The sequence below is a fragment of the Melitaea cinxia genome, chromosome 29 (assembly GCF_905220565.1).
Source record: "Melitaea cinxia chromosome 29, ilMelCinx1.1, whole genome shotgun sequence".
NCBI lineage: Eukaryota > Metazoa > Arthropoda > Insecta > Lepidoptera > Nymphalidae > Melitaea > Melitaea cinxia.
The window spans coordinates 2,050,575-2,073,498 of record NC_059422.1 but is presented as its reverse complement, the minus strand read 5'-3'; the positions used below and the strand labels follow the sequence as shown (position 1 = coordinate 2,073,498).

Genomic DNA, 22,924 nt, shown 5'->3' with positions numbered 1-22,924 from the left:
ACATATAAATTTTATTGAGATCTGATAACTACTTTTTGAGTAATCTTTGATAACGCGCAGTTACTTGACTATTTTTTCGTCGATCTACGTTGTACTACTCGTCGATGTAATTGAAGTCGGTTTTTTTTTCGTTTGCGAGCAAACACAATTATGTTAAAAGCTGTTATTTCAATATTACAAAGAGACATACACATTTTATTGAAGTGAAACTTCTTTGATTGTGATTTCAAACCGGATGCAACGGAAAAAACGACAGGTAAGAGACACAAATACAAAAATGTATAGGATGAAGTCGGCAAAGTATGAGAGAAATACACATACTATTTTCAATTCAATATGTGTATAACCTTTTTGTTTTCTTATTTCTTACATTTCACATGTATTAAATTTAAATATAAATAGTTAGCTCTAATTTGAACTGTTTACGGAAACTACCGTGACATTTTAAATTTATTTTAGTTAACAAAAAATCTGTTGTTTTTGGTAGCACCTAGCGTGTACTATAAAAATTACAAAGGTAGTTACATTATATCGATAGTATTACATTGCAATCTAGCTAGATGACGTTAAAATTAAATATTTACAAAATGTCGGTAAAAGAATTTTGACAATATAATTTATAGATTAACATTATTAAACTGAATTTGTATTAGAATAGATACTTAGAGTAAAGCTTATTAAAGAAATTCGAGATACGAAATGTAGGCTAGTTAACGATAGATGGCAGTAAATAGTTCGTACAATTATTATTTTTTTTAAAATTGAATTTTTTTATTACTTTTTTTTTAATTAGTTTGCCAAAGAAGTTTCACTTCTGACATGTGTACTTTGTGCACACGCATTTGTTTTTTAATTTGTATACCCTATTTTTTGTCGTTGTCCATCATCTTAGCCATATCAAAAACTTGCCGAATAGTTTGCCGGTGTGAACTAGTTATAAGTAAAAGTATCGCTACCGGGCGTCGCTTCTTCCGATTTCGCCCTAAGCTAAGAGGTGCGATCTCGTTAGAAGGCACTCTCGGCACAAAATTTCCCTCTTGCGAGGCCTGTTAATAGGCTCACCTTCGGCTGTCGCCGCGAAGGCCGCTATATGATACGATGGTAACCCGCCCCAGGCGCTGCATCGCGCGCTTCCCGGTGATGACGTCGTACGGCCGCATGCTGGTGCACCGCTGCGCCGCGCTGTTCCAGCTGCAGCACCACCTCGACCACGCCAACCGGAACGCCGTGCTGGTCTCCAAGAGCGGTGAGCGCCTGCTGCCCGGCTGCCCTCTGACCGTACACTCTATATTCACTATTGTACGTCTGTGCACAGGTACGAGTGGAGGCCGCATCCCGTGCACCAGTTTCCGCGAATGGTGCTCCGCTAACTTCCCGCGGGAACCCCCGCCTCACGACACACGAGCGAAGTGCGTACGACACTGTAGTCTATACATCATTACAGCCTATACAGTCCACTGCTATACACAGCTATACTATACTGCTATAACTGGATCCATATCCTATCCACTGTTATACATGGATTAAAATGAAAATTAAATTTAGTTTTTTTGATTGCATTTCTGTAACACTTGCGCGTTTACTAAGACGCTTTGACAAATTGTCTTAACACAATTGAAACTTAACATGTCAACGACTCGATAGAATTGTGTGTATTTAACTGAGGTAAGGCATGGCAGGAGATATCCTGTTCAAAATCTGGAGCAACCCGACTGGGGAACTACCTTGACCGTACAGAAGATCACAGCTAAATGATGCTGCTTTCAAGCAGTGTCGTGTACCTGGGGTGAGTAAGGTGACCAGAGCGCTTGGTGTAAATAGGGGTAGGGTCGGTAACACGTTTACGATGCTTCTGAAATTGCAGGCTATAAGCTAGGGTAATCGCTTAACATCAGGTGAGCCGTACGCTTGATTGCCGACCTGGTTGTATAAAAAAAATATCTCAATATACAAACCATGATAATAATAATTCCGTTCAACAAGAGAACAACCCTTCATCGATAACGTAATAAAAGATTGATCAGTCAGTCTGTTGTGCGACAGGTCGATCTTAAAACGTGACGGAGGCAACAACACAGCACCGGCCGCTACCGCTGGCCGAAGCAAGTCTCTGGAACAACGCGAACGAGATTATGAACGTGTTCGTCGCAGGATCTTTAGCACGGTAACACACACACACACGCACACGCGCATACACACACACACACACACACTATCTCCCCGTTATGTTATCGACTTTTGACATTTATTTATTTATTTATTTATTTATTAAGAAAACCAACAGCGTTTCAGTTAATACATACTATAACCAAATTACAAAAATATATTACATACATATCATCATTACAGCCCATACAGCCCACTGCTGGACATAGGCCTCCACAAGTTGACGCCAAAAATAACGTGAACTCATGTGTTTTGCCCATAGTCACCACGCTGGGCAGGCGGGTTGGTGACCATTACATACATATACCATTACAAAAATATATACATAATATATTATAACAAATCACACACACTATCTCCCCGTTATGTCATCGACTTTTGTCATAATATATTACAACAAATTACTCAACCTACAATATATCGTATAATAAACTCTAGGATAATTGTTCCCGCGACGAGTCCCAGTGGGCGTGGCTGGCCGGGGCTCCGGTGAAGCTCTTAGCCCCTGAACCGCCCCGGAACAGATTGCTCAAGGTATTTTTATCAAGTTGCTGATAAATGCCAAAATTAAAACCACTTGTGCAAAGTAAATTTTGTCTTCGTCTGTCTTTTAACGTTCTGAAAGTAATTATCTTAAATAAATATATGTAGGAGGTTGGTATAAATAATATTGTACAATTAGTTTTCTATAAAAAATAAAAATAAAAATGTTTATTCCTCGGACAACAAAGGGTCCATAATTGTTAGTAAAAATAAAAGATGAAAGCTTAATAACTAATGTTAGTACTTAATAACTAAAAGTAACATTGTAATGTCACACAAATGCCTGAGTAGCGGACAGTCCCCGCTATCGGCGATGATTAAGACATTGTTGCGGCTGCCGCGCACTCGCCTTAAAAGTGAGCTAGCTTTTTTGCGCAAAATGGCCGGCAAACTGTCCACGTAAAGATGTTTCTTTATCGAATTTTATGTTAGGAAGCGAACCCCTGTTATATTTAAAAAATATTCTATTTTCAAATAATTTTTGGCCAAGTATATAATTCACATAAGCCACAGATAATCTAACAATTAACAAGTACGAAAAAGCTAAGTTAGGAATCTGATACTTGAATGGTGTTGCGGTAGTGTTATCGTAGAGTACTTATAGTAATTATATCAGGTGTATTAGGTAACCCCCCTTCCCCCCCTTCCCAGGTGCAGTCTCTAGAGAGCGGCGGTCAAGCTCGAGGTGCGGTGAGCAAGTCGCACAGCTTCGGAGGTTACACGGCCGAGCAACCACGACTGCTTAGTAGGCAGGGTTTGTATATATATCAGCCTGTAACATCACACTGCCCTTTCTCCGTGTGGGGGGGGGGGGGAGGATTGGCGCTTAGTTCACAACGCTGCTCTACTGCGGGTTGGCGGATATTCCCCTAGTGTGAGCAACGATCGCTATCAGGTGTATATGATAACAACCGGGACCAAACAGACATCCAAATTAAAAATTTTGTAAGGACATCCAAAACGAAAAAAAAAAGCGAGCGGGAATCGAACATGCAAACCGTCGGTGTTTAGGCGCGAAAATGTCACAGGCACCACTACACCAGAGCGGTTGACACACATGCCATTCATACAAGATGACAGTTTCTTGAAATGTATTTATCATACACACACGGCACATCAAATGCCCTGCCCTAGAGCCAGACCCGGACTCAGAAAACCAGAGACAGACCAGTCGAAGCTGACGATTATGGGTGCTTGTTACAACATTTTTGAAAACAATTTAATTGTTATCACTTTAATTTAAAATATTTATATTTACGTCATTTTTGGCGTGAACTTGTGGAGGCCTATGTCCAACATTGATAATACCACAGTGAAGTTATAGGTATCACTATTAACAGCAGTGATCAAATGATTGGCGCGCTATTTGGAAAAACTAGTCCGCTAAACTCTTAAGCCCTGTTGTTATGTCATGTAACACACGCAACGTTTTCGAAATTGAACGGCTCGTGAGCGAAACGAATCGTTTTCTGAATATAGATATCGAGATGTAGTCAGTGAGTAAGAAATGCTTTTTTTTTCAAAGTGAAATTTCTTTAGAATCGTTGTGATTTGAAACTCGATGAAACGAAAATGCGTCACGATAAAAAAACAAACACATCAATGTATAGAAGAGAATGAGATAGCATACATTAATCGTGCTTACGACGTTTTTCACGAGACCTTGGTTATCGTCTATAAAACAAATGGCAATTTTTTTTCAAACACATACAAATAATACATTCTTCGCCTCCAGGTGACCTGGCGAGCAGCAGCTGGCGCCTGTCCCCGTCCAGCTCTGGTTACAAGACGTTGAGTCTCCGGAGCTCGGATTCTGTAACACCCTCGCCCACCGGTAAGATATGTTTTCTTTAATTGTAATTTTTTTTTTATATCACTAGGTCGGCAAACAAGCTTGCGGCTCACCTGATGGTAAGCGATTACCGTAGCTTATAGACGCCTGCAACACCAGAAGCATCGCAACCGCGTTGCCGACCCTGGGGGGCCAGGAGCTCTGGTCACCTTACTCACCAACAGGGACACAATACTGCTTGAAAACAGTATTATTTGGCTCTATGAATTTTCTGTAAAATAATTTAACTTGCGTTACTATTTCAATCGCATCGAACCTTAGCATAGGCTTCATTCTCCATATAAGAGAAAGCTTGGAGCTTATCAACTACGCTACTACCAGTAACGATCGCTATCAGGTGTACACGATAACAACCACGACCTACGGCTTAATGTGTTCTCCGAGGCACTATAGGTTGACCTACAAGGACAGACGACCAGACCGAAAAGTTAATATTTGTATAAACACAAATATCCATCCCGAGCGGGAATCGAACACGCGGCCGTCGGTGTTAAGGCGCCGCCGACACGGCACACGCACCATTCCACCAGAGCGGTCGCAGTATAACGGTTAACTGTGTTGATGGAACGTTGAAGGAGGCGCCAGTCCCGAGCCGAGCGTCGAAGGCGCGACCCTGGTGTGGGCGGTGACCGACATGTCGGCCGTGCCGCCGGGCGCGCTCGTCATACACCCACAGGTTACGTCTCACATTAGTAATAATCTAATATATAAAATTCTCGTGTCACTGTTTTCGTTGCCATAATCCTCCGAAACGGCTTGACCGATTTTGATGAAATTTTTTGTGCTTATCCGGTATCTATGAGAATCGGCCAACATCTATTTTTCATCCCCCTAAATGTTAGGGGTAGTCCACCTCTAAATTTTTTATTTTTTTATTTTTTAGACAAAATTTTTAATTTCTATTTTTTTATGATACAACATTAAAAAATACATACAACCCTAAATTTTCACCCTTCTACCACCAACCCCTATTTTAAAATAGCGTTTAGCGGCAAGACAACGTTTGCCGGGTCAGCTAGTAATAATATAATAATAATTTAATTCATACATATGTCCATATTGTTAGTTACATTTTTTTTCTAACCTATGTTAGTTTTAACAATTGTGACAAAACAAATTAATTACACCAAATCAAAATCACACTAAAATCAAAATGAATATACTAAAATTCAATCAAATCCAAAATTAAAATCATCACCAAATCCAATACTAAAATTCAATCAATATTACAATATATTTTTTTTTTTTTTTTTTTTTTAATTCCAAATCCATTTCCTTTCCATTTCCAATCCATTTCCTTTAATTTACTAATTCCAAATTACATCTTTGTGCCGTTTGCAGTCGAAACACTTGGACCTTGGAGTAGCAGTGCTAAAAATTTTTTAAATGAGATAACACCTCGCCTTATTGCCTCCACTGGTGACAAGAGGGCTGGTGCATTTTTTGCCCAGAGAATCGGCATAGCGATTCAACGGGGAAATGCTGCCAGCGTTCTTGGCACAATTCCACGCGGACATGATTTATACCAAAACTATCTGTAAATATTTAGTTCGTAAGTTGTGAATTGTAAATATGTATAATATTTTGTATAAATAATTTACAATAATTAAAATTTAAAATTAAAATAAATACTAAAATTCAAAATTACAATAGTTAAAATTAAAAACAAAATCAATACTAAAATTCAATCAAAACTATATTGCCTACTTTAGGAACACGTTTTGAAGTTAAACTTCTTCACGCACGCTCGACTTGAGGAGTAAGCTCGTGATCGTGTGACGAGAGCGTTATGAAAAGAGTGATCGGGCCAGGTGAACGGAAGTTGAAAGGGAGATATAAGTTAGATGGAGCTATTTTTATATGAATTGTAATGTATGAGTTTTATTTTTGGAAAATGACTCTTATCCAAATTGTACAAACTGTAAAACGGTTCCGTTTATGAAGGTTTTATGGCCATATGCAGATAAATTTCGTTGTCTGGGTGTTTGTACTTGTGTATTGTGTATGTTTCCGGACCTCCGACACGGGAGTAATTCCTGGTGGGGGGGGGGGGGTTATTTAGTTATTTACTATTGTACAATTGAATTACATACCTGTTCAACAGACAGGACGGCCTCTTACCAACCCCGACGGATCTCTGTACCACTTCGACCCTCACAACCCGCCCGCCCTACAAGAGGTGAGTTGCTATCGTTGTAATATTTCATATATAACAATTATTTTATTCAATGATTACTGTTGAAAGTTGTAAATGAAAAAAGACATAATTAAGAGTTATTTCACAATAATTGTGTTTGCTCGCAAACGAAAAAAAAACCGACTTCAATTACATCGACGAGTAATACAACGTAGATCGACGAAAAAATAGTCAAGTAACAACGCATTATCAAAGATTACTCAAAAAGTAGTTATCAGATCTCGATGAAATTTAAATGTGACCACATGATAAACTTCGGCTTTCGATTAAATTAAAAATCATTAAAATCGGTAAACCGAATAAAAAGTTATTGCGGATATTCAAGAAGTTCCCTCGATTTCTCTGGGATCCCATCATCAGATCCTGATTTCCTTAACATGTTACTAAGCTTGGGATATCTCCTTTCCAACAAAAAAAGAATTATCAAAATCCGTACATTCAGTAGAAAGTTATGCGGTATAATACAACGTAGGTCGACGAAAAAAGCGTCAAGTAAAAACGCATTATTAGATATAGCTCGAAAAGTAGTGGTTAGATCTCAAATAAATATAAATGGGACCAATTGGCACACACCACCTTTCGATTAAAAGAAAATTTGTCGAAATCGCTCCACCGAGTCAAAAGTTCTGATGTAACATACATAAAAAAAAAAAATACAGTCGAATTGAGAACCTCCTCCTTTTTTGGAAGTCGGTTAAAAATTGATAATAATCCGCGGAATTGAAATATTTTGACGTCGTTAATCTCAGTGTTGGATGCAATAATGTAATTTATATTCTTGAAATATAATAGAGCAACCCTTGTTGTAGTAAAATAATGAGAAACAATTTTGATTTATATTATGTGTATAAAATTATTAACCTTTTCATCAGCCTCCTCCCTGGATAAACGGTCGCAATGTATACTTTGAAGTCCTACTTTTCAATAACCTCTACGTTGAAACCATTTTAAAAAAATATCGTAATATGTGGAATATAATTTTGTTGAATACTAAAACAGATTTTTATTCCATTTGTATCTCTATTAATTGATAAAAAAAAATTAAAGTTACGAATATTTTCCAAATAAGTACAATTTTAAAAGCGATATTTTTCTTAGAAAACTAAGAAATTTTTGCGAACTATCTTCATCAAAGTAAACTTACGTCATTAAGGAAAACAAAAAAAAAATAATTAAAACATGTAATCGTCTTTAATACATTTTATGTTAAATAATAAAAAGATAGTATATATTACCACGCATCAAGATTCAAGCCCAGTAAATCAGTCGAGCGCTAGCGCTCTTAGAGGTAAGGTCCACGCCAAATTCTGCGCAGCCGTCTCTTTCGCTCACACGCGCCAAGCGCCTGTTGTTATAGCGGATAAAACGCATTTGATACTTTCATAATAAAATATAAATAAAATAATATTACGAAAATGACTGTAAAATAATATAATGATAATTTCTGTAAACAAATGTATAATTTATTTATTTGTTTCACATTATCAATAGGCATCACAAATAGGCATTTCAATCTGTTTGTCTTGTTATTTGTTAATTAATATGTTTGTCAGTCTCATTGAGTTTATAAAAAAATTAAAACCGGCAAAATTTGATGGTCTACTTTCATCCAAAACTATGCAACTAACATTCACACACAGATTTTCTGGGGCATAATAAAATGCTTCATTCATTCGTAAGTAGTATTCATTCGTAAACTCAAAAAACTAAATCAATTTAAAAAAAATGTTTCATAAAATTGATTTTTTATTTTTATTTTAAATTTATTGACTGTTATTATATAACATACTTGAAATTTTTAAAAAAATAATTATTTAAAAAACATTTTATACCATAGTTATTAATTTTTATTACACATTAGAAAATGATCAAGACGGTTTTTTTGCTTGTCACACTATACTAAATAGCACAAAGATCGCGCGGTTCGTACGACTCGCATGATGCGACCAAATTTACCTAAACTTGCAGAGCGAAAAATTGTGAAATGGCTCTTAAAGGCTCTAAAGGAAACGAAGCTCTTATTTTATAATTTACTAGCTTCTGCCCGCAACTTTGTTCGCGTGGAACAGTTTCTTTGGGCTAACTTGGGAAGCTCTTAAAAGGAAAAAAAACCCGATTTTGATACATTCTTCATTGGTGCTCCGCTCCTATTGATCTTAGCGTGATGATATATACTGTGACTATGGGCAACAACTAAGCGAGCAAGTGGAAGCCTATGTCCAGCAGTGGACTGCGATAGGCTGAAGTGATTTTATTATGTATATGTGTTTTGTGAAACTAAAAATAAATTAAGTATTTATTAAGCTTTTTGTTTTTACAATAAAACAAGTTGCACAAACAAATTTGGTAGCCATGAAGAAGTTTTAAAAAAAGACGTCTTATATGTAACGCTTTGCTTTTGTTTCAAAGTTAAATTATAGTTGTGTGATTGTTTTAGTTTCAGGTGGATATGAACAACGAAAAGAGACGCGGCAAGCTCGAGAAGCAACACTCCTTCATAGACAACGGTAAGTCTCAGGTGGTCTCAGTGTATACGTACGAATTTTATTTAATCATAGATCCGGACTAGAAATGACGTATTTTTTAACTAATATATATTTTAATAAAACACTTTTTTCCGGATTTTATCGCGGTTTATTATTAAATTTTTTTTAATGTTCTAGAGGCACAAAAAAATAATATATATTTGTATTACATACCTATATTAAAGTAGATAGGTAAATTGAAATAACAATCGTGAACGGCTTAGCTGATAACGTGCAACTTAACACGTTAAATCATCCTTTGTAACACTTAATCGAACTTCACTCCGCAACTTAGTAGAGTTCTGATTTGTCACACTCAACTTCATGGCTATAACTAGATGGCGCAGCTAGCAGTGAACCTGCTTTCGGCTCCGGGGGATGTGGGTTTGATTACCGCCTCGAGTCTGGGTGTGATATATTATGTAATTATCGAAAAAATAACTAAAAGTACTAAACTATTTAATTATATAAATGTAAATAAGTTAATCTATCAAACAGATTGTGAGTGTCAGCCGACAGAGGAGTGTCGTACGAAGTGCTACTGCGAGTGTCGTCGACCCGAAGACACTGAGAGTGTACCCAATGATGAGAAGGTACGTCTAGACAACGTTCAAAATATTTGATAATATCACAATCATAATATGTGTACATACAAGATTTATTTTTTAAAATATTTAATTTTTTTACAATTTCAAATATCTTTCCATTTCTTCGCTGTCCTTTGTGAAAGGGTGGGGGGATAATTAAACTTTATTTTATACAATAAATACTTAAATAACTTGTAAAAGATTAAACTTTTCATCAACAGAATATTCTTCAAAAACCAAAAGCAGCATCGAACCCATCCAGCCCGGTCAAAGACCGTTACGAAAACCGGACGAAACCGGTCACACCGGAAACTAAACCGGATCAAGAGAAAACGGTCGAAGCTAGCCCCAAACACGAGAAATACGAACCGCCGAATCAGAGACCACAAAAGGAACAGAAAGTTCTAGAGGCACAAAAGTTCGAAGCGACCACTCACACGCCGACAAATCAGAGGTTCGAATCGCCAGCCAATCAAAGATTTGAATCGCCAGCGAATCAGAGATTTGAATCGCCAGCGAATCAGAGATTTGAATCTCCAGCCAATCAGAGATTCGATTCGCCAGCCAATCAGAGGCAAGCATTTGAACAGAGAGTGTTTGAACCGGCCAATCAGAGGCCGTATGAAAATCGGTATGAAAGGTACGATGTACAGAACCAGAGGGTAGCTAAAATGTCGCACGAAGAGATGTACCAGCAACAAAATTATATGCAGGGTTACAGGAGCGAGGAGGTGAGGCTTACCAAACTTAAATATAAATAATAAATTCATAGACGCCTAACACTCAACTGCCTTCAATAGGATTTACCCCTGTGTTTCGAAAACACAATACACAAGCACAAACGCCCAGACCACGACAAACATCTATATGGCCAATACAAAAATGTTTGTCATGTGCGGGGATCGGACCTACGACCGCTGACGCAACAGACAGTGTTGTGACCGCTGCGGTTTATCCTTATAACCCCCCCCCCCCCCCCCACGTCTTCTGCATAAATTTTTTACCAATGAATTTAAATGTCAATCAACAATTTATTTTGTTAGGATCCCTCTACCCTACCAAAAAAAAATAGTTCTTAAATGTACTTATCGAATCCTAATTCATTTTGTCAGTAACTCTACTCTTTTATTGAGGTAAGGAAACTTCCTGCTCAAAATATGGAGCAGCCCGACTGGGAAAGTTCCTCGACCTTACAGAAGATCACAGCTGAATAATAGAGTTATCAAGCAGTTGTGTTCCTGTTGGTGAGTAAGGTGACCACAGCTTCTGGGGGGATTGGGAGTAGGGTCGGCAACGCGCTTGCGATGTTTCTGGTGTTAAGAGTATAGTAGTAGTATTCATCATTACAGCCTATACAGTCCACTGCTGGACATAGGCCTCCACAAGTTTACGCCAAAAATAACGTGAACTCATGTGTTTTGCCCATAGTCACCACGCTGGGCAGGCGGGTTGGTGACCGCAGTACTGGCTTTGTCGCACCAAAGACGCTGCTGCCCGTCTTCGGCCTGTGTATTTCAAAGCCAGCAGTTGGATGGTTATCCCGCCATCGGTCGGCTTCTTAAGTTCCAAGATGGTTGTGGAACCTCGTTATCCCTTAGTCGCCTCTTACGACACCCACGGGAAGAGAGGGGGTGGCTAAATTCTTTAGTGCCGTAGCCACACAGCACAGTAGTAGTATTAGTGTTGTATCAAAAAATATTCGGGTAATTAATATTATCTCCTTCACAGATGATATCCTCACAAGCGATGGTGAACTACCATCCACCAGAGGTCGCAGATATGCAAAGTGTAATGCAAGCCAAAGTGACACCGATGCCGATGCCGGACCCAAATATACGTGAGTTGCATTTGCTTTGATACAGCTAATTTTAAGTCATAAGAATTGGCCTTAGTCCGTCTATTGCAGACGATTTAGACAGTGTCAGACAGACACTGTGTCGCCTAGGACACTTTTCAGGAAAACGCAGAGTTACATAAGCTCTGCCTCACCCTCTCGACTTCACTGGCTAGGCCTACAGGAACGACGAGTCGATACGTGTGGAGCCAGTTCGGCCGCAGGAGTCTTTCGCATTTTAGAGCTATGCCACGAATGCTTGACGGAGCCCCCATTCCGGGTTTCAAATGAAGTTTTCCTTCTCCAGGACCCTGATGATTATGAGCCAGGTGTATCCCTCGGTCGCCTTTTACGACCCCCACGGGAAGAAAGGGGGTGGTGCTTTTCTACTCGGCCGCCACCGCACGGCATATAAGATTTGGGGTGTTTTAATAATAGTCTGTTTTTTTTTTTAACATATGAGTACTGAGTATGTCTCTCACGTTTTTCGATATTGACAGAGTGAGATGGGTTATTGTTAGGGGCGGGGCCAACGCGTTTGTTCTTGTTTTGAAATTGTAAAGGCCCGTTCACATTGAACACTTTTAAAATTTACTGTAGAGAAAATTAAATTATTTTTATATATAAATAATTTCATAGATAAATAACAATAAAACAATATTGGATACAGTACATCTATATACAACGACCGCTCTGGTTAAGTAGTGCGAGAAGTCGCCTAAAACACCAACGGTTTGCGGGTTCGATGACCGCTCCGGATGGATATTTGTTTTTTTTTTTATCATCTTGAAACAATTGAAGAAAATAAATATATTTTGTTCTAAAATTAGTCTGTTAACACGGTACTAATGTAATATTTGATAACTTGAGGAAGCGACCGGTTTAACTAATTTGAAATAATTATTTACGAACCGACAATGTAACAGCTTAGTGGATCTGTCCAGCAGTAGGACGTTTATAGGATTATTTAGTTCGCTTCAGCCTGTAATATCCCACTGCTGGGCATAGGCCTCTTTCCCCATGATTAGCGAAATAAATATAACCCGCGACCGCCTGGGTCTAGGTGCCGCCGACAAGACACACGCACCATACACCAGAGCGGTCGTCAGTTCGTATATCAGAACGTTATTTCCTTTCGTAGAATATAAACAAGTTACTGTATGTCCTCTTTTTCAGGTCCGATGTCGCTCAACAACGTGATGTACCCGGGAGTGCCGCCCAACTACCCCTACCTCAACACCTGTCGGATTGTCAGTACCTCTACATATCTTGTCGTACTATAGTGTTATGTAAACCAAAACCAATCTTAAAGCAATGTGCTAAAATTTGAAATCGAAAAACTGATTCCTTAATATAGTACACTAAGGACCTGTTCCACCAGTTGTGGAAAACGGCTATTTGACAGATGACAGTATCCGACAGTACAAAGTTGTTGTTTCATCATTCGTTTTTTTTTTTTTTCGATCGAATTCTACTATAATTATGAGATATTCGCATAATTATATTAACAGGTCCTACTGGCCTATCCTACCTCCCGCTGTCAAAGGCTATTTGTTACTTATTTACATGGTGAAACTGGCCCTTAAAGAGATAAATAGCTGTATAAAGTACAATAATAGTAATAATAATAATTGTTTATTTGCAAGAACATGGTGTTGAAAGTTGTACAAGATTAACATTAGTGTAGTCCAAACATGTTCTACCTTACGGTATGCAGATATTACACGTTGCAACATTGTGTGTCTATGATTCTAAATTCGTTTATTTAGTTAGTGTATCGCGGCTTATACAAATGATAGACAAGTGCTTTACTTATATTATAAATGGGCAAGATGTGAGGGTAGACGGATAATTGCTTATTCCAACAGCAACAACTGAACTGATTTATAATGAAGCTTGATACCTGAACAGCAGGAGATCTCGAACAACAGATAGGCTATATTAAAACAATTTTGCAACTGTCTCAATATAAATTTAAAGTATTTACTAAAAAGAAATTAATAGATATAGCGCATTTTTTGGATGTGTGGACTTATTGACGTCATATTTCATGCAACATGTTACTAATTTTGTACCAAAACACAGTTTATATATCATTTTTCAAAAGAGTAACTGCGGAGTTTCTTGCCGATTTTTCCGTGCAAAATCTACATTCCGGTAGTAACTTCACTTTTAAAAATAATAATCACTCAATTTAATTTGTAAAGCGATGATACGAAGGTACTTTTAAAGCCTACTCGAAAAAGTTATTTTTGATTTTGATTTTAAATCCCGATTTCCCACGGGAGCGGAAAATACACGGGTGAAGCCGTGAGCTGCAGTTAGTAGTAATAACACTGCTATATCTTAGACCCCTTCCACAAATTTGACGACGCCTTGTGGCAGCGGTCAGCGGTCAACAGCCAGTGGTTGCGCTAGCGGTCGCGAGTTCGATCCCCGCATATACTACATACTATTTATTTATTTATTAATACTTTATTGCACAATACATAAAAGAACTGTACAAAAGGCGGGCTTAATGCTAAAAGTATTCTCTACCAGCGAACCTTAGGACGTACAAGAGCAGAGGTTTGCAGGTGTGCAAAATTGGGTATTAGTAAAATCCAGATAAAGAAAAAAAAAAGGGAGAAAATATAAAGTAACATTAGTGGCTTAGTATGTACATGAGCAAATAAATTCACATATATATATATATATATATATACCATAAAAATATAAACATACATAAACAGATACAACGTTGCATACTACTACATACACATACATATACTATTGTGTGTTTCCCAACCCCCAACACAGTAGTAAATCCTACTGAGGGTAGTTGACTGTGAAGCGTTTATTTCAATTTCTCCTTTTCATCCTGACATTCCCACGAGATAGGGAATTAGATGAGTAAGACCGAGAGGTGAAGATGTAATTGCGCCCTCGTCCCCAGGACCAGCCCCTGCAGCCCGCCCCGCTGTACCAGCCCCTGGTGCCCGAGGACCAGAAGCAGCTGACCTCGTCGCCACACAACGAGAACACGTTCAGGATCGGTGAGATTATTGATATACACACACAAACACACACTGCAGCCTATCACAGTCCACTGCTCGACATAGGCCTCCACAAGTTAACGCCAAAAATGGCGCGAACCCATGTGTGTTGCCCATAGTCACCACGCTGGACAGGCGGGTTCATGACCGCAGGGCTGGCCAGCCCGGTGGTCGTTTTAAAGAATTTTAGTAATCTCACTTAATATCTACACCTAGATAAAGTGTTTGTATCTGTTTTCAGACCCCAGCTACCCGTACGCGACAGAGTTGAGTGCCTGTGGAGCCTGCGACATGCAGCCGCGCGGGTAATGCCTTTATACTGTTTATGAAAATTAAAAAAATAGTTTGTTACAATTTTGATTTAGGATTTCTGAATCGTTTTGTTATTATAAGATTCGTGTAAATTATTTATGATAGATAAGTTCTAGCACAGCTTCTGTCTAGGTGAGACCATCATATACATACTTTAAATTTGAAAGTAATATTTCATTCTAAATTTTATATTTTCTGTATTTATGCATAGGTTGTGCGAATAAACTCTTAAAAGTTACTCGTATAACGACATCTATATTTATTTGGACATTTTAATGCTACACAAGCATTCAGTCGCTTACCTTAACAAACCTAAGTACCTAAACAGAGTGTTAATTATATAAAGTCCAGTCTACATGAGAGAGACAGTAACCACCTAACTAACCACCTGTCCCCAGCTACGGAGTCCCGTACGCCGGCGAGCCCGGGGCGGCGCCCTACGGGCCCAACGTGCTGCTGCCGCCGCCCCTGCAGCCCGCCCTGCAGCCCGCCCTGCAGCCCTACCCGGTACTAGCTGTACATATATACGCTTATGTGGGAAAATTATTATACCCACTTAATATAAAGATTGATATCTTTCGAACTCTATTCGCGTTAAGAAAATGTTGACTTGTTACTGCGACGACGTGTAAAAGTGTATGTAGCCAATTAACCCTAATGAGATTTTCTTTTTTTTATACAGGTACATATTAGGTCGGCAAACAAGCATACGGTGCACTTGATAGTAAGCGATTACCACAGCTTATAGACGCCTGCAACACCTCCCCTATCCTAACCTCTATTTCTATCCCTATCCCCCCAGGAGCTCTGGTCACCTTACTCACCAACATTATCACAACACTGCTTGAGAGCAGTATTATTTAGCTGTGATCTTCTGTAAGGTACTGCCCCAGTCGCTGCTAGATATTTCGAGCAGGAAATTTCCTGCTGTGCCTTACCTCAGTTTAACTTTACGCGTATACACTATAAATATGATAAGGGATAACACAGTTCCGCTACCACCTTGGAACGTAAAAAGCCGACCGGTGGGGATATAACCATCCAACTGCTGGCTTTGAAATACACAGGCCGAAGACGGGCAGCAGCGTCTTCGGTGCGACAAAGCCAGCCCTGCGGTCACCAACCCGCCTGCCCAGCGTAGTGACTATGGGCAACACACACGAGTTCACGTTATTTTTGGCGTAAACTTGTGGAGGCCTATGTCCAGCAGTGGACTGTACAGGCTGTAATGAGGATGACTATAAATATGTATACACTTGGCATCAGTCAGATGTGAATTATGTCAGGTAAGCGAAAGTAAGTAGGTGATACTTAAAATCTGGAGTATCCCAACTGAGAAGTTATTTCAACCAGAAATCAACAGAAGATCACAGCTAAATAACACTGCTCTCAATAGTGTTGTGTCCCTGTGGTGAGTAAAGTGGCCAGACCTCCTAAGTTACAGGTGTCCCCATGGCGGTGATCTTGTACTTGCTTTCTACCATATTCATACTTTGTCTAATAATCTGCGAAATGTTTCCAGTATCAAGAACAAATGCCAGTTCAGTGGGCTGGAGTACCGAGTATGCCAGCAGTTCCGGGAGTTCCGGGAGTATCAGCTACGGGAGCTCCGGGTGTCCAGCTGGCACCTCCAAAACTATTGCTGCAAGATTTATACCCGCTGGTCTACCCCAATCTGTACCAGCCCTACAATGTTGTCTACCCTCAGGTAACTAAAACTATTGATGTTATGGGTCCTGTAATTATCTTTCGTTCATAACTTCGGTAACTATAACTTACCCTTACAGTTACTACAGATAAAGATATTCGTTCGTATAGATGTTTCATCAATCAAAAGATAATAGTACGTCTTGTCTTGTCTCTCGTTTTTTTTTTTTTTAAGTATCCTTATCTAGGGCTATTTTCAGTGGTTACCGATGTTCCGAAATATTTCTTGAGGTGAAACTTACTTTGGCACATGAGGGTAAAATGTTCACGGATGAAACGTCAACGTTTTTGTCGATGGCGCTGGAACGGAAATGTAAAGCTTTAGATTTGTATAAATATAAACGAGACTTAAAAATTAGTTTGCCAGAGAAGTTTCAATTCTGACATTTTTACTTTGTACGCACGCACTTAGAACAATAAGTAAAAATTTGTACTTATCTCCAGGTAATACCACAACAATACCCATTCGTGCAACCGATGTACCCGATCATAGACAAACAGACAGAAATACGAAGGAACAGCCTACAGCGACCGAAGCGTAACCCATCCAGACCACAAATCTACGAGGAGAATAAGAAATACGATGAGATGAAAAAAGACGAACGTCATAACGATATAGCGTTAAAGATACAGCAGATAAAGGAGCAAATGGCACAAATGAATACTAGGGATAGGGGTAGGAACGATTGGAGGCGGCGGAACAGCGGTAGCGGGATACTGGGGAGCTACCCAGTGCACTATAATGGGAGGGTTATGGGGTAGGTATTGTTTTATCTCTAATAAATAAATAGTAATAATAACTAGTGGTCGCCCTGTGATCGACATTCGATCATAATTAATTTAAATTATAATGTGGACTTTATTAAAGTTCTGTTATCAAAGATAACACTTCTATGATAAATAAACAAAATACTATATGCGTGTGTGTGTGTCAGATACATGGTGTAGTGTGTGTAATGTTTTTTTTTTTGTATTGATTTAACTTACTTTTTATGCATAATTAAAAATATATATATTAGCATTCTGCGCTCTTTCTCTATATGAACTATAAGTGTGCGAAATTTCATACTCCTCCGTCCGCGCAACTTTCGTAAAAAAAGTGATACAGTTTTTGCTTCTGTACACAGAACTTTAATAATGTTCACACGACCCGTATTCCACTTCGTTGGGCGTTAATTATTATTATATTAACCAAATAATATACTTTAAAGAACAAGTTTTATAGCACTTAAATAATATGTTGCTCCTGTGTATTTATTATTCTAGATTACAGAACGAAAAACATACTTTAGAGAACAAATTTTATAGCACCTAAATAAATAATATGTCGCTCCAACGCCATGTATCAAAAATCGAGAAAACGTCGTCGATAGACTAAAATAAGACTAAATTAATAACGTCGAAAGACTAATAAATTGTTTTCTAATAGCGATAGATGGCGCTAGTTTATTTACCATTATGATATTATATTTTAATCTTTTTCTTATTTACTGAATTTTTTGTTCAATTACAATAAAATATAGCCTATGTCACTCCTGAATAGTGTAGCTTTCTGTTAGTGAAAGAATTTTCATGATCGGATCAGTATTTGCGAAGATTACCCCCTACACACAAACAAAGTTATAAACTTTACCTCTTTATAATATTAGTATAGATTAATTACGATCGAATTTCGACCACTGGGCGACCGCTAGCACTCGTACAACATCAGTATACGATGACGTAGCAGTACAAGTCGCGACTTGTTCCAGGAGAACGGCCGGCGACGAGGCACGCCTAAGCTCCGCCGCGCAAGCCATCGTCAACTCCATACGACACATGCAAGCTAAGAACAACTGTGAGTTTTACAAAAAAACCTTAACTTCCGTTCGTCTCGCCCGATCACACTTTTCGTAACGCTCTCGTCACGCATCCACCAGCCTCCTCCCCAAATCGAGCGTGCGCGAAGAAGTTTAACTTCAATAAATATCTGTCGAAAACGGCAAAATTCTAGCTATCGTTGATATCGTGCGGACAATAGTGGGATAATCAAGCAAAGAAACTACTTAGTATAATCCAAGTTTTTGAAAGGATCGGTGTATGTTTGTTATTCTTTCACGCAAAAAAATACTGGACCGATTTTAATGAAACTCGGTGGCTAAATAGCTGGAGATCTAGAATAACACATGGGCTACTTTTTATCCACCCCCACGGGATCGGAAATTACGCCGGGAAAACCGCGTGGCGCAGTTAGTCACGCTTATCAGCCCCACCCCCTATATGCAAATGTGGACAAACCCCCTTCCCCCCAATCGTGCGACGCATCGTCTCGCCATCTTCGCCGAATTTCCCGACAAGGATTCCATCAAAAACAATAAAACGATTTACTTATGTAACTAAATAATACTGCTAAGTTAGCAGAACTCCTGGTTAGAGGAGGTGGTATGACGTATGGTTGCAGTTACGTATCTTGACGTGTAAATATGAAATAATAGATATTTTACTGTACTAGTACTTTGGGGACATCCATTTATTACGTGAGCTATTTTTCGAACAGTTTAGACCCCTCCCGCCTTAGGTGAGATTTGCCTGAATTCCCCCCCATCCTCCCACGTGAAATTGACGCTGAATATAAGGGCAAAATAAACACACAAAATATATATATTTTGTGTCTTGTAATATTTTATATTTTTTGATTTTTATTTATTTATTTAATTATTATTTATTTATTTATACTTTTTAATACTGTGAGTATTGCGCATGTGTATATGTATGTATTTATATGGATTATATATATTATATAATTATAGATTGTATTATATTTTTAATTCAATAAGCTCCTTTCTGGTGGGTAGTCTGAAAAAGATCACTATCTAGTGATGAGACCGCCAGTTGCATACGATGTAATTTTTTTTTTACCTTTTAAGCTTTATTCTTATGTAATTGTTATATGTTACTGTGTGCAATAAAGTTATTTATTATTTATTGTTATTATTATTTGAAGTTGATGTGTGATTTTTGATTACCCCTCGGTTTAAATGAGATTTGGTGAGATTTCATTGGACCCCTACCCAATTCTGAGCTCACTTAATTAATGGATGTTCCCTTATTAAGTTTTGTAAATAAGAAATTGTAACAAGTAGTGCAATCAGCTGACATATATATTGAAGTGACGTAAGGCCAGATCCGTTTCCTTGCGTTCGAAAACCCGGACTAAATAGTGATGTCTAACATTTAGCAATGTACTTGCCAAAGTTTCTGGTATAAATATTATGTTTATTACTGTCAGACCAAGAGCCACGTCGCTTTGAGCCCCGTACTGAAAGGCCAGAGTTTCGCCCGCGACGCTACGACCGAGAGGAACGACGGGAGCCGCCACGCGCTTGTTTTGTAAGACAGGTGAGTTAACGTTGTTACTGTTGACACAGATATCGGCACACATGTTGAGCGGCTGACCTTTAAAGTTATTACTGAGGTGGGGCAGGACCGCAACCTTACAGGAGATCACAGCCAAATAACACTGCTTTCAAGCAGTGTTGTGTTCCTGTTGGTGAGGAAGGTGATCAGTGCTCCTGGGGGAATTGGGGGTAGGATCGGCAACGCGCTTGCGATAATTCTGCTGTGCCGATGTCTATTCAAAAAGGCCGTACGTTTATTTGCAACTTTAGTCTCTTATCTTAGTGTACGCTTCAGCCTGTAATATCCCACTACTGGGCATAGGCCTCTTTCCCCGTGTAGGAAAAGGATCAGAGCTTATTCCACCGCGCTGCTCTAATGCGGGTTGGCGGATATATTCCCTACTATGGTAACGATCGCTATCAGGAGTACATGATAACAACCGGAAGCGACGGCTTATCTTAGTGTAAAAACAACTATTACATGCCAGTAAATCTTACAAGTGGAGAGTAAAAATGGCGTTAGGACAAAAGAAGAACTTAAAATTAAGAAGAAAGGCGTAGTAAAAGAAATATTATGAAAATTCCAGATGTCCCCGGGAACTTGGTGCAGACGGTCGCCCGGACCTCTCCCTCCAGGTAACTTTAAAAGCCTCACACTCACCCCACTAGGATTAAATCCTGTGTCGGGGGACCCAGAAACACACAATACACAAGCACAAATGCCCAGACCACGACAAACAAGTATGGCCAATACAAACTGTGCCATGTGCGGGGATCAAACCCGCGACCGTCAGCGCTTTTTATAATATAAAAATATTTGAGAGATAAAGTTGTGTTTCATGGCTAAAATAGTTATTTTTTTTTTTTTTTTTTTTTGTTTTAACTACCAAATAATGATATTGCCGTAATTAATTGTGAGTCTATCGCTAGATGTTTGTAGATAACAGTCGAGACCGACTCGCTTAAGTAGATAATAAATAAAAAAAATTATTATTAAGTGTTGTTCAAGGGGAAAATCCACAAAGGGAAACGGCCATAACAGAAAAAATAATCGTCCAGTCAAATATTTGCTCCTACCGAAAATCGAACCTGAAACAGTTTTTTTTTTTTTGACATAACTGCGTATTTTTCCTTTATATATTTGTAGATAAGCGTTTTCGTATATAAGTTAATATAATATATGTGTTTACAGCGTTCAACCAGCCCCGTCGGCCCCAACCGGACTCGAGAAACGGTCGACGCTAAAGACAAACACACAAATAACATACACACACACATATCCAACACTTTGATAGACAATATGTTATCTGTGACCCAATGTTGACTTTTAAAAAATAATAATTTTACCAACTAAAAAAATAGTTTTGACAAAAAAAAATTTTTTTTTTCGTGTGAATTGATTGTTTTTTATGATAATATGTTTTCTATCAAACGTGTACAATTCAATGATAATCGGGACACGCCATAATATATTAAAATACGCACACAGAATATATATATTTTAAATTGCTTCAAAACAAAAGTTATATTTGTATCCCAAATATATGAAAAATGTATAGAAATATTTTTGTTATTCCATAGAAGTAGTTTTTTTTTTTTTTTTTTTTTGTTTTGTTTCGTTAATATTTCGGCGCTTACGAGAAACGCATAAAACGAAAATAAGGGCGAATTCACACAGAGCGTTACTAACTGCTATTAAATTAATAACTTGTACACAAAAATGGTTATACTTGAATTATTATTATTTTTAATCTAAGAAAAAAAAATAACGTAAACCCTCATAACAACCATAAAAAATAAATTACTTCATTATCTGATAAAGCTTTTTTAACTAAGAAACGAAAAAACAGATATCGACGCCCCCGAGGGATAAAATCGGAAAGTGCCATTACCATAGTTTTAATGTTTTTGCATTTTCAGCATCTATAGGTTGTAATACATCTTCTAATTTTTTTGAGACTTTTTTTCTAAAAATCCATGAAGTTATAACAATTTATATTATTTTTCTTCCGGAAATCATATCATAATTATAAACCCATAATAATATCGTAGTCATATAATGTGAAACGAACATCTGTCTCAATAAGCTGATAAGCTGTTCTACCATTTTATTTAAGTAACAATAATAACAGTCAAAATGAATGACAGTTACAATATATTACGATGTTAAGGTTCTGTATATATATTCAAAGAAAAAGGTAATCGTTATAGAGCTGTGCTAAAAAAAAGAATTGGTTGTCTGTAAAGTTGGTTAACGTGACACGTGACGTAACGGACGATAGTTTAACGTGACAACGTCATAACAAAACATCTCCTTGGACGTATTGGCCAATCGAGTGGAAGAGAGATAGATGCGGCGCAAGCGTACAATGATCGTAACGGGACAAATAGCGTAACGGGTCATCCTTTTCAAAAAGTTGGTGGTAATTTTTACAAGAACAGAATTGTATTAGTTAATTACAATTTCATTACAAGAGTATCGTAATGCATGCAAATAGTTATCATTACATTACAACTTTAATGGAATACTATCGTTATGTGCCGTTACGTGATATACACTTAAATATATATATATCTCTCTCTTGTCGGTCCCTCGTGTCTGAGGATCGTGGTCAGCATAAGGGTTGCATCTGGAGCGGATGATTTGCCTCCACCGGTCTCCGTCCATGGCGTCTCTTACGACCGTATAAAATTTAGTGGCAGATGAGTCTTTGACTTGGTCTGTCCATCTCGGCGGTGAATGTCCGCGCGATCTTTTCCCAACCACAATCAGTCTCTCCAGATTTTCA

General features: G+C 38.3%; 1 protein-coding gene across 1 annotated transcript in view; it reads left to right on the top strand.

The window, feature by feature from the left end:
- The window catches only part of LOC123667826 (R3H domain-containing protein 2-like), a 72,300-nt gene extending 50,691 nt beyond the window's left edge, over positions 1–21,609 (top strand). Inside the window, exons 10-31 of the mRNA XM_045601666.1 lie at positions 1,116–1,246; positions 1,316–1,409; positions 2,044–2,164; positions 2,605–2,700; positions 3,361–3,463; positions 4,445–4,543; positions 5,137–5,237; positions 6,666–6,740; positions 9,196–9,265; positions 9,782–9,876; positions 10,092–10,601; positions 11,599–11,707; positions 12,881–12,954; positions 14,640–14,739; positions 14,981–15,044; positions 15,450–15,558; positions 16,574–16,759; positions 17,203–17,516; positions 18,510–18,595; positions 20,027–20,136; positions 20,723–20,771; positions 21,328–21,609. Coding sequence (XP_045457622.1) covers positions 1,116–1,246; positions 1,316–1,409; positions 2,044–2,164; positions 2,605–2,700; positions 3,361–3,463; positions 4,445–4,543; positions 5,137–5,237; positions 6,666–6,740; positions 9,196–9,265; positions 9,782–9,876; positions 10,092–10,601; positions 11,599–11,707; positions 12,881–12,954; positions 14,640–14,739; positions 14,981–15,044; positions 15,450–15,558; positions 16,574–16,759; positions 17,203–17,516; positions 18,510–18,595; positions 20,027–20,136; positions 20,723–20,771; positions 21,328–21,380 — 2,749 coding nt within the window. The 3' untranslated portion in view covers positions 21,381–21,609. The remainder of the gene's footprint in view (positions 1–1,115; positions 1,247–1,315; positions 1,410–2,043; positions 2,165–2,604; positions 2,701–3,360; positions 3,464–4,444; positions 4,544–5,136; positions 5,238–6,665; positions 6,741–9,195; positions 9,266–9,781; positions 9,877–10,091; positions 10,602–11,598; positions 11,708–12,880; positions 12,955–14,639; positions 14,740–14,980; positions 15,045–15,449; positions 15,559–16,573; positions 16,760–17,202; positions 17,517–18,509; positions 18,596–20,026; positions 20,137–20,722; positions 20,772–21,327) is intronic.
- Positions 21,610–22,924: the final 1,315 nt, after the last annotated feature.